Source organism: Filicampus tigris, chromosome 8 (genome assembly GCF_054856515.1).
Source record: "Filicampus tigris isolate MCC_2025a chromosome 8, RoL_Ftig_1.0, whole genome shotgun sequence".
NCBI classification, from domain to species: Eukaryota; Metazoa; Chordata; class Actinopteri; order Syngnathiformes; family Syngnathidae; genus Filicampus; species Filicampus tigris.
In genome coordinates this window covers 24,241,847-24,253,863 of record NC_141224.1, presented here as the reverse complement: position 1 = coordinate 24,253,863, position 12,017 = coordinate 24,241,847, and the positions used below count along the sequence as shown (strand labels likewise).

Genomic DNA, 12,017 nt, shown 5'->3' with positions numbered 1-12,017 from the left:
TTTGATCCCAACTCCTGCTTTGAGAGTTGGAGATTGTGGCTTGATGAAGCCAACAGTACCATATCATTTGCAAAAAGCAGGGGTTCAATACTGATGCCATATAACTGTATCCCCTCAGCGCATTGGCTGCATGTAGATATATAAATAGAATTCTTCCAGCAACTTTGACACTGGTGACATCCGCCACAGAACTCCCTCAAACGCCTTCTCCAAGACCACAAAATATATATAGACTGGTTGGGCAAACTCTGCACCCTCGAGCCAAGTGTATAGAGCTGGTCGACTGTTCCACGGCCGGGACAAAAACCACAATGAGCCCCCAGCATCTAAGATTCAACTTTCCGACAGACCCTTCATCCAGCACCCCTGAATAGACCTTAGGGAGACTGAGGAGTGTGGGCCTCCTGTGATTGGAACACACTCTCTGGACCCCCACGTGTCAACCAGGACCAGGGCCGAGAAGCTTTTTATCGACCACAGTGACGTCAACCCCATGGATAGGAGAACTCACCTCAGAGTGTCCAGACTTGAATTGAGGAGGTCTTCGAAGTATTGTGCCCACTGACTCACAGCTTCCCGAGTCAAGGTTAGCAACACCCCCATCTCCACCTCCTGAAACACCGGATGGTGGACAAGAATTTCCTCAATGCCATCCGGAAGTCATTTTCCACGGCCTCATCAAACTCCTCCCATGCCCGAGTTTTTGTCACGGAGGCCACCAAAGCTGAGTTCCACTTGGCCAGCGATCCTTCTTCAGCTTGATTGCATCTCTTACCGCTGGTGTCCACAAACGGTTTGGAGGTTTGCCGCCACAACTGCCATCAACCAGCTTACGGCCACAGCTCCAGTTGGCCACCACAACATTGGAGGCACGGAACATGGTCCACTTAAACTCCATTACCCCGGTCTTTTCCGGGAGATGGTAAAGTTCTACCGTGGGGGAATTAAAACTCCCTCTGACAGGGGACTCTGCAAGACCTTCCCAATTCCAGCAGAACCTCACAAGAGACCATAAATGATAGTTTTCATATTGTTTGCAGCCACACTCTGAGTGGCCCCTTGATTATTATCTTTTTTTTTTTAATAACCCCCCTCCCAAAAAAAAAGAAAAAACGATGAAGATTCATTATATGTTTTACAAGCGGAAAAGGGGAACAGGGGAGAGAATGGGGGCAAAATCACAGAAAAAAATGTGAATGCAAATCCATGAGTGACCGACTGTGAATATACAGGGGTTGACTGTACTTTAGTAGTAATATCACCTACCGCCACTAGATGGCAAACATGTCTTAGTTGTGCTTTCACTGGATCTTATACTGCCCTGTACTACAAAGTGAGTGGGCCTAATATTTTCTTGCTGGTTTGGAATTATATGCAGTACCTCAATAGTATTAAAATTTAGAGGGAGTTATTTTTGTGAGAAAGTGTACAAAATGAGTTCTTGCACTTAAAGAGGAAGTCAAGCAAAAAATGTTTGCGTTGACTTCCGCTTTAAGTACACCCAATTCTACCTGTGCAAATTAGTACAAACTAGGAAAATACTAGAAGAAAGAACATTCCACCCATGCGCACAGACTGTGCTTTGGCATGAAAATAGGGCTCTATGTGATTACAATAAATTGTGAATCTGGTCATATTGTGAACCTATCCTGCATATATTTTTAAGAGCAAATTGTATTTTATTGTATTGTAATACAAATGTGAGAAAAATGCAAATGAAAAAGACTTTTGGTATCGCATTGGGCATATATGGCATACATCATTTTAAAAGTACATACATTTTATGCATTTTTTATATGGTTGTTTTGCTGCATATAGGATCTACATATAATTCGGATATAGCATATACATTTCATATGGACTTTTTATAAAAAAAATTATCATATGGCCATATATTATTTTTAAAAAAGAAAGAAAAGAAAAACATTAATATATTGAAGAGAACATATTTTGCATGTTATCCACGTATTTTGTCCATATTTAAAATAGCATTTTTATGATACATTAGTTAGGAAGAACGTGGTCCTATATGGCCCTCCGGTAGCACTGATGAAAAATGGTGGCCCCCTCCAGCATATAAATTGCCCGGCCCTGTATTATGTATTCATCATGTCCGGAAAGAGCCAATTAAACAAGCAGTGAGAGAACAGGGTCTTGTTGATGTAAATTCTCAAGTTCCCAAGTTATGATAAGGCACGACCAACAGATACTGAGCAGAGCAAGAGTGAGGATGAAAACCAGAAGGACAGTGACTCCCAACAACAGGACACTTGTTTACAAAATGCTTTTGGACATCAAGACTTCATTCTCAGCATTCAACATTCCTATTTTTACCTCCTCTAAGACATTTGATGAGAGTGGATGCGTATAGTTATTGTAGAAGAATACAGCTTTTCACTCTGTGCCATATTTTAAGAAACCAAAAGAGAAAATGCATTGAACAGTAGTTTAGTTACACTTGAGGTTAGTGCCACTGATCAAAAATGTTATCTGAACATTATTCAAGATTTCAATTTTAATTCACTTTGCAAAATCAGGAAGAAAGTTTCTGATTTCATGAAATACTACTTACACTTTGATCAATCATAGCTCACCTGTTTTCTAAAGCTGAGCCGTGATTGGTCATTACCTGAGCCCTAAGCAGTTGTGATGTCATTTTCAGTCGGCAGAAGTAACAAAATGGCCGCCCCCTGTTTGGCTAAAAAGGGGTGGATTTTGCTGCTAAACTCATATTCCACAAACGCAATATTACCGGTAATCAGAATGTCGTGTTTCAACTAGTGGGCCTGCTGGGAACACATTCTTGAAAAAAATATGTTTGGGTTGATTTCCCCTTAAGCTCAGCTAAATTTTGCTTTTTACTAAGATTTGTTCCTGCTTGTATTCCGAACGAGTTGGGCAAGGTTCATATATGCGTGCATTTTATTTCATTAAACCCTGATTGTGGATGAAATAATAAAGGACTTCTCTCTCAGCCATGTTCATCTTCTAGCGTGACAATCTCTGAGTTGCGAGGTGTGCAGTCTACATCTTTTTGCCGCCCAACCCCAGTGAGTCCTTGGGTCACCCTGTCCACCCCACTCAAAGGTTTTTGGTTTGGCTCCAGGGTTCAATAAATCTGTAAATGCACAAAATGTACAAATCATTTAGTGCGCAAATAGGTGTCTATAAATAAAATTAAAAGAAATGATGTGCATGTGTTGATCCAACTCAAGGGGGCAGCATAGCTGTTTGACCTTTTTTTGCAATCTATCAACTTGAGGTCTTGCAGTGTTAGCAGTCTGAGCGTCTTTAAGAACTAAATAAAATGTTTAAATTAATTGGGGTAACCATAAGAAATTATGCCCAATTAAAAAAAAGAACGAGAACTCTTTAAAGGAAATAGAATTGGCAAGGGCTGTCTACAGGAATTATGAGACGTCATGATGCCAAAGTCACCACTGCATGTTTACACTCTCTCGCGCTATTGTTATTGCCTGTGTGGGCAGTGGTTCTCAAAAGCAAAAGAATCTAAATCACTACCAATAAGCAGCCACTTTAAGCCATGCAGCTCAACCTGTTTGCTTTTTTTTTCCCTCCACTGCAGAACTGCTTCATTTGAATCAGAGGCTTTCGTTTCTCACAGACATCGTCTGTCCTTTACCTGAAAGAAGAAGAAAGAGGATGAAGTTGTTTGATATACAGTAATTTATAATTTCTCCCTATTCATTAGATTTCCAGCTTTAGAAAGAATTTTTGATGTTTTTCTGAAACAGTGTAGGGATCATCAGTTGAGACGTGTTCGACTGGAAAATAAAGGTTGGTTGTGTTTTATTAAATGCTTCCTTTTCTTCCTAATCTTGAACAGGTTTACATGAAGTTAGGCTGGAAAGTTCTTATTTGAAAATATCAATTCCTAAGGAACTTACTTCAAGTGGAAATAAACCTGTTTTTGTTTATAGTTCATCTTGATGACCAGAAAGCAACTTTAATATATGCATAAATAAGACCAGTTCCATAAGCAGCAGCGGGTAAATATGTGGTCAAAGCAAGTGTTCAGGGTTCCACCAGCCATAATATTCACATACTATTGCTGAAACACTCAGGAGTGGCTCTATAAAGCAATGGTTGTTCTCAGGTGCCTTAAGAAAACGTTACTTACATAAATAAATAAATAAATAAATAAATAAATAAATAAATAAATAAACAAATAAATCAATGAAATACAGAGGGTAGTCCAGAGTGTAGTCCGCCCTTTGCCCAAAGTCAGCTGGGATAGGAACAGAACAGAACAAGTATTGCAAATGGATGGCTTCATGGATGGACAGTACAGGGCAAAAAGATCATTCTGGTAACATTTATTTTCACTTTTGCATTATTTCATGATTTTTTTTTTTTTTTACATTACTGCATGGCGGGACTATGTAATATTGTCTGTTGTTGACATTGTAATCCGAAGTTGCCATGTCCACATTTCAACAGATCGAAAGTTAAAATACACAAAGGATGAGGAAGAACATCACCGTGTTTCTGCTGACCTTGATCCAAATCTTCACACCCTCATCAGGTATGTGTTTGTTTGTTTTTTTTACTTTCAAAGCTTGAGTTTTTACCGTAATGTGAAAAAGCATTTGCCCCATTTCCTGATTTCATATTGTTTTGCCTGTTTGTTACACTTAAATATTTCCCATCATTAAAATTTAAATATTTAGCAACGACAACACAAGTAATCACAAAATGCCGTTTTAAAATAGGGCAACTGAAATCAAGCGCTTTCTATCACTGGCAATGAGTCTTTCACATGTCTGTGGAGATCATTTGGCCCACTCTTCCTTGCAGAATTGCTTTAATCCCATCAATCACAGGAAGTCATCCAGGTCCTGAAATAGTCAAGCATCCCCTGAGCATCACAATACCACCACCATGGTTGACTGTTTGGGATGACGTTCTTTTTCTGAAATGCTGTGTTATATTTACACCAGACGTAACGAAACATCTCCCTTCCAAAAAGCTCGACTTTCATTTTGCCAGCCCATAGGATATTCTCCCAAAAGTCTTTGGAATAATTCAGATTTGTTTTGCAAAAGTAAGGCAAGCCTTATTGTTCTTTTGATCAGCGGTGGTTTTCGCCTTGGAACTCTGCTGTCATGATGCCTCTTTCCTCTTCCTCATTGTTGAGTCACGAGCACTCACCTGAGGCGAGGGAGGCCTGCAGTTCTTTAATTGCCCTGGGTTCTTTTGTGGCCTGGCTGAGTTGTCGCTGTGCTTTTGGGGTCATTTCTATAGGCTGGCCACGCCTGGGAAGGTTCACCACTGTTTCAAACTTTCTCAATTTGTGGATAGTGGCTCTCACCGTGATTCGCTGGAGTCCTAAAGCTTCACGGATCACTTTTATAACACTTTCAAGATTGATTGCTGTCAATTACTTTCACTTTTACTTTTACAACTGTCAATTACTCTTTTTTTCCCTGAGTTTCTTTGGATCAAGGCATTTTGTTGCAGCTTTTTGAGATCTTTTGGCCGACTTCATTCTGTCAGACAGGTTCTATTTAGGTCATTTCTTCATTGAACAGGCCTGAAGTTAACCAGGGTCGGGTGCGCTCAGTGAGAATTAACTAATAAAAATTTGATTAGCCACAGTAAATTGATGATTTAATAAGGAAAAGGGGGCAAGTACTTTTTCACACGTGCATGGTAAGTTAGCTTTAAAGCAGAAGTCAACCCAAACATATTTTTTTCAAGAATATATTCCCAGCAGGCCCACTATTTGAAACGGGGCATTCTGATAAATATTGCGTTTGTGGAATAAGTGTTAATTCATCCCTTTTTAGCCATCTCCGGGGGCGGCCATTTTGTCTTCTGTCGACTGAAAATGACTGCTCACAACGACCAATCACGGCTCACATTCAGAAAACAGGTCAGCCGTGATTGGTCGTTGTGAGCAGTTGTGATGTCATTTTCAGTCGACAGGAGACAAAATGGCCGCCCCCAGAGATGGCTAAAAACGAGTGCATTTTGCTGCTTAATTTATATTCCACAAATGGAAAATTAATCAGAATGCCGTGTTTCAACTAGTGGGCCTGCTGGGAACATATTCTTGAAATAATATGTTTGGGTTGACATCCGCTTTGAATAGTTTTTTTCCCTCTAATAAATCAAATCTCCATTTAAAAACTGCATTTTAGTTTTTAATTGACTTGTCTTTGTATGATCTTTACATTGGTTTGATGATCTTAAATATGAAAGTGCGGAAACTATCAAAAAAATAATTTTAGAAGGGGGCAAATTGTTTTTCTTGGCACTGTAAATACTGTACATGCTTTGCTTTTGTCATACCAGCCCTCGCGGATCCTGAGGTCGTCTGGCGCCGGCCTTTTAGTTATTCCGAGGGTGAGGACCAAAACGCATGGCGAGGCAGCATTCATCCATTTTGGTCCTCAACTTTGGAATAGCCTGCCAGAGGACATCAGGTCCGCAGAGACTGTTGATGTCTTTAAGAGGAAGCTCAAGACACACCTTTTTATTTTGGCTTTTACCTAATTTTAAGTAATCTATCTTTTCTTTTGACTCAGGATTCTTCTTCTCTTAGTTTACTGATTTGAGTTCTTCAATTATATTACTGTTGTTGTTAGCTTTTAGCTCCAATATTTCGTCATGGGGGGCGGGGGGGGGGGGGGTGGTGGCTGCCCTTCCCGCAGGGGCCGTCATCGCAGGGGCTCCTTGGGTCCGGGTGGCCGGGGGCCTCTACACTTTGTGTGGGGTCCACCCGGCTGATCCGGGCCGGGGGTCTCTGTGATGGCGGCACTCCCTGTGGCCCGTGGACTGTCATTCCCCTCAGCGTGAACGAGCCTCCCTTGGGTACCCTTTCCCATATGGTTCCTCTGTGCCTTGTCATGTCTTTTTTAACAAAGTTTATACGGTTGTGTGCTTTGTGTGTATATGTGTGGTGTGTGTGTGCGTGTGTGTGCGTGTGTGTATGTGCGAGTGCTGATGTACTGGCGGATATATATCTTTGGGTTGGTTGGGAGGGAGGGCGGGAGCGGGTCTTCCTTTTTATGTTGTGTTTTGGACATTTTTACTGGACAGCACTTTGAGTTGCATTCTTTTTGTATGAAAAGTGCTATATAAACAAATTTGATTTGATTTGATTTCATACATATTTTTTTGTCATGATGCCGTATCATTTCATGACAAAGCATTGCTTTAAACCTTTTCCTTCAATGTGCAATAGCTAACATTCGGTACGTGTATTTCTTTCACCCCTTGCAGCACAAAATATAACCACGATATCTACAAACACGGGAGCAGCGATCTTGACACGACCGGTAGATGTCTCCATATATGTGGGGGACCCAGCTGTGTTTACCTGTGCTGTGCCTGAAACATCTCCTGTTGTCAATTTCACCTTGTTTGGTGGTCATGGCAATTACAGCCTCACCTGCCCTGGTGGACATGTGGAAGATATCCCCCAGGTCAGATAACAACCAGAAACCTTGTTTTGCCGTTAAAAAAGCAAAAATAAGCTGTACTGATTTACCTTTTGTTACAGAGGGATGCTTAAAAATGTAGTGTCAAAGTGCAGAGCTGGGCATTTTACTAAAAATTTGCGGTCCGTTTATCGCCTTCCACTTACCCTTCCGTTTATCCGCCATTTTGTCCGGCCGGGCAAAATAGTAATTGTCTATAGGCCGGTCCGACTATCATTGTAAACGGGCTTCCGTTAGGGTTTCCGACTACCAACTTCACTGCAGAAATAAATAAACAAAAAGAAACCCTCCCCCCCTTCGCGAGATCCACCCGATAAGCACGATACATTCAGCACAAGGACGACAAAACATCGGCAAATAAAATGTTAAGGTGTTTGTTAAAGTTTGCCTTAAAACAGCTCACCTTTACTAGAATTATCCAAAGATCCTTGTTGATGTCGAAATCGAAAGATAAAGTGACGGTGGGGCCGGGATGGCCATCTTTTCACTGACAAGTTCATTTTATTTATTTTTTGATCAGGAAAATGAAATTTTGTATTTTATCATTAAATTTGGGAGAAATTAGGAAATAAGTGACTCCATGAATAATGCCCCTTGTTAATGAGGAGAATGGCCGCGCCCCCTCGCGTCCTATCCCTGTTCGGCCGAAGTCACGGGAGTAACCGATTCCAAACTCTCCATTTGAAATCATTGTACTTTCATTGCTTATAACGTCCAAAAACGGCAATCAATTGGCACCAAAATTTATGTGGACATCTCTACTAATGCCCACTTCAACATATCAAAAGGATTAACCTCTGTGTGGCTGATTTATATGAGAATGAGGAAATGTGGAAGTGAGCAGAGCTACATAGATTTAGGCTGAGACCAGCGCACACTGCTTCTTTGCTTGAAAAAAAAAAAAAAAAAACACTGCTTCTTTGTTGATCACGGTTAGGACGTCGAGGTATTAAACACTAGTCAGGATATTTACAGAGACTGAAATGGAAATGAGTAGACGTGCACATTTATTTGGATGATGAATGGCCCCAGTTTTTCGACTGACAACACGCCGTCCAATTTGGAACGTAAACAGCCCAAAAGGTACGTTCCAATGCGGCCACACACGGTTGTGGAGTCAGACTCGCTGGAACTTTTTGTTCGCTGAACATTGACGCTTGTTCGATGAGGGCTTACCACTAGAACGGCCAGAAGACGATCATTTGACTACTTATGCTTTACATTTGACGATGTCATAATAAGTTTTATGTCCATAAATGCTTTTTGTGGGAAAAACTATTGTGCAGAACACTTTCACAGGTTAAAGTGGACAAGAGTAGCAATGTGCATTTGCATTTTGGTGGCGATCAGTCACCGTTTTAGACAACAGAACTGACGAAGCGAACAATATTACCACGCTTGGCTCCCTCCCGTGACGTGACAGCTGAGACCGAAAACATAACATAAGCTACGCCCCAAAAGGGGCGGGGAAATTTGTCTTAAATCTAATCACAAAAAAAGACCGTAAATCACTCATAAAAGAGTCTTTTCGGGGGGGCACTTTAGTACTGATGTCATTTTTTCATGGAAACCTATTATATAAATGCCAAATAAGCTCACCCAAGTGTCCCTTTAACTCCCCATGATTACTTCCAGTCAAAGAGCTTCTTCTACGTCATCTTAAAAAAAACAGAAGACAACGACAATGAAGAAGAAGAAGAAGCCGCCGCCGCCAACAACGAAGAAGAAATAGCTACATTAAGAGCAGAAGTGGTGACATTAACTTTTGCTTTGCACAACAACAAGGGTTAAAAGTGCATTCATCCTCTAGGATTGTACCTTTTGCATTTTCATTAATTTTTGTATCTGTGAAAAGGGTTCGTTTTTACCAGTCATTTGCCCTTCCTAAATAGATTTGAACCTCAAACAAAGAAAAAGTTAACCCAAGTAACCAAAAAGTGCAGTGCAGTTTCTAAATGCTTTTTTGCTTTTATCTTGGAAAAAAGCAGAGAAATAACATTTTCCTCTTTTGCTAGGTTGTTTGCATTTAGATATACAGCGGGGACGGGTAACTGGGGGTCTGCAGGCTGCATGCGAAAAACAATTTTTTAAATAAAAATTCCCCCCAAAATTGGGGGGGGGGATTTTATTTATTTATTTTTTAGGGTTAGGGATTACAACCTTTCCTCTACCACAGTCAATGCTAAATACTCGGCGTTTGGCAACTCCGAATTCACTTATTTGCTGATTTTTGTTTCCCCAGTATGTTTTTTTTTAATTGTTTTTTTGTCCTTTGTTCTGTTGTATTAAGAGTGGAGCAAACCTACATTTTTCATGGAACATCATACCTGTCAACTTATACGTTTTCCCCCTATTTTATACGTTTTTTGATCATTTCAAATTGTGTACGCCGTATAACAATTTTTGTACAGGGGAAAAAAAATTTTTAACTCGTTTTTTTGTTAGACCGATCTCATCTTGCCCATTTCAGCTCTAATCCGGAGCATCCGTTAGCGATTCCGACTGCAAACCTCGGCCGACTTTCACAACTTGCTTTTTATCCAGGTACATCTTTGCAATAAAATGAGTGATTTCGTCCCTCGTTACACAAAAGCAAAGGACCTTTTTTTCCTATGGCTGTTATTAAATCGACTAGTAATTTAAAGATTAAGAATGTCAATGGTGTGATGTTTTTTAATTGTATTGTTTTAATTTAATTGTTCATCTATGTCCTTAGGCTGTTTATGGAAGTTGCTATATAAAAAAAGGACAGTCACTGGCTGTGTGGAACTTCAAAGGAACCTCTAATTCAGACAATAACACAAGAGTTGTTTGTCAGTTGCCAAATGGTTTTGACTCTTCCACTGCCACCCTACGTATTTATGGTGAGGACTACTACGCCATCCATCCATCTATCCATTTTCTGAACCACTTGGGTCATGAATGAGCTGCTAGCTTTGTCCTGTTAGCTTTATCCCAGCTAGCTTTGGGCAAGAACTGGTTTCCAGCGAAATCACAGAGCATATATACACTGAAAAAAGTTTCTGTTGAATTTACTCACTTTTATTTCTTCAAGTGCTTGCATGAAATGCAATCATCTGGATACAGGTACATGTTTTCAGTAGACTATATCTATTAAATAAATGTATTTGGATTCAGATGATCCACTTCACAAAATAAAAGTGAGTAAATTCAACACACCATTTTTTTCAGTGTAGCAAAACAACCATTCACACTCACATTCACACCTAAAGGCAATTTAGAGTATTCAATTAACCTAAGAAACATCTTTTTGCAAAAATCTATTATCACATATTAACGGTTAACAAAAGCCAAATCTTAAGACTAAAGGGCATTTCTCGATGAAGTAGGTAATACTTTACAAGCAAGCAATCTTTTCCATCTTCCATTTTATTCTCTGATGTGTTGACTCTTAGATAATGGCCGCAACATGGCTCTCCTCATTGGCTGTGCTATTGGAGGCTTCTTTGGTGCCATCCTCGTATTTGCTTTGTCTTACATATTTCTGCAGCGATCTAAAGCCTTCCAGAAATGTTTCCGTAAGTAGAGGCTCAATCCCAAACATGTTTACTTTATCAGGAACTATGCTGACCAATTATTTTAGACTCCCTGATCATTAGAAATTATTCAAGTTGTGTTGCTGATTTTTTCCCTGCAGGAGGCAAGGATGACGAAGATGATACATTCTCAATTATAGCCAAGGATTTTGCAAAGCAGAAGGATTAATGACATAATCCCCCCCCGCCTGCCATAACCTTCAAAACAACAAATGATGAATCAAAATCGGAATTAAGAACAATAATCTGTTCAAGTGCCAATGTGAACATAGGCCTACATAATAAAGTATATAAAAAAATCTATGATGGAAAAAAAACATGGTTAAACTTTTTTTCTGAGGTTTCATTGACATCGACGTAATTCAAACTACATACGAGTGTAATCGGTTCAAATGAATGCTACAGAGATGTTGTGAACATGCTGATGGATCACTGAAGGGTTGGGTTGAGGTGTGGGACTGTGCTTGGAGGTGAAAATTAGAGTGGATGCACTATTTACTGACCCCTGTCGAAAAATGTTCTGTTTAAAATAAACTAAATAAGCATACTTTGAGTGTTTATTCAAAACTTGAATAGCAATGTGAAGTATTACCAAACAAGTCTTTCCACTTTGTAATACAATACAATACAATGCAACTTTATTTATACTGTATAGCACATTTAATAACAGCCGCAGCTGTGACAAAGCACTTTACATTAGCAAAATAGCAATAATACAACAACAAAGACAGTGAAAGCAATGAATTCAAACACAAAGTAATGATACTAAAACATATACACTACACCGGAAAACAAGATAAAGTAATTTTTGTTTGTTTGTTTTTATTTTTTGAATTATTTGTGTTTGATCGACATTCTTTTATGATTTTGCCAAATAAAAGCAGTGTTAGATACATGTGCTTCTATCTGTTAATTACGTGTGTCAGAACGTAGCAATTAGATCATTTTACATGTACTGTAATTATTGTGGTTAACAAGCAGACAGAAAGCTGTT

At 39.6% G+C, this 12,017-nt stretch overlaps 1 protein-coding gene across 2 annotated transcripts; it reads left to right on the top strand.

Moving 5' to 3' along the window:
- Positions 1–3,545: 3,545 nt before the first annotated feature.
- On the top strand, positions 3,546–11,570 carry LOC147144129 (uncharacterized). Of its 2 annotated transcripts, none has more exons than XM_086039162.1 (6): positions 3,546–3,798; positions 4,462–4,546; positions 7,249–7,451; positions 10,183–10,330; positions 10,883–11,005; positions 11,125–11,570. In XM_086039162.1, exons 2-6 carry the CDS (start codon positions 4,486–4,488, stop codon positions 11,190–11,192), a joined length of 603 nt encoding a protein of 200 aa, XP_085895288.1. In that variant the 5' UTR covers positions 3,546–3,798; positions 4,462–4,485; the 3' UTR covers positions 11,193–11,570. The 2 variants fall into 2 exon arrangements, with proteins under 2 accessions (XP_085895288.1, XP_085895289.1); XM_086039163.1 differs by lacking the exon at positions 3,546–3,798 and adding an exon at positions 4,310–4,330.
- The last annotated feature ends 447 nt before the right edge of the window (positions 11,571–12,017 follow it).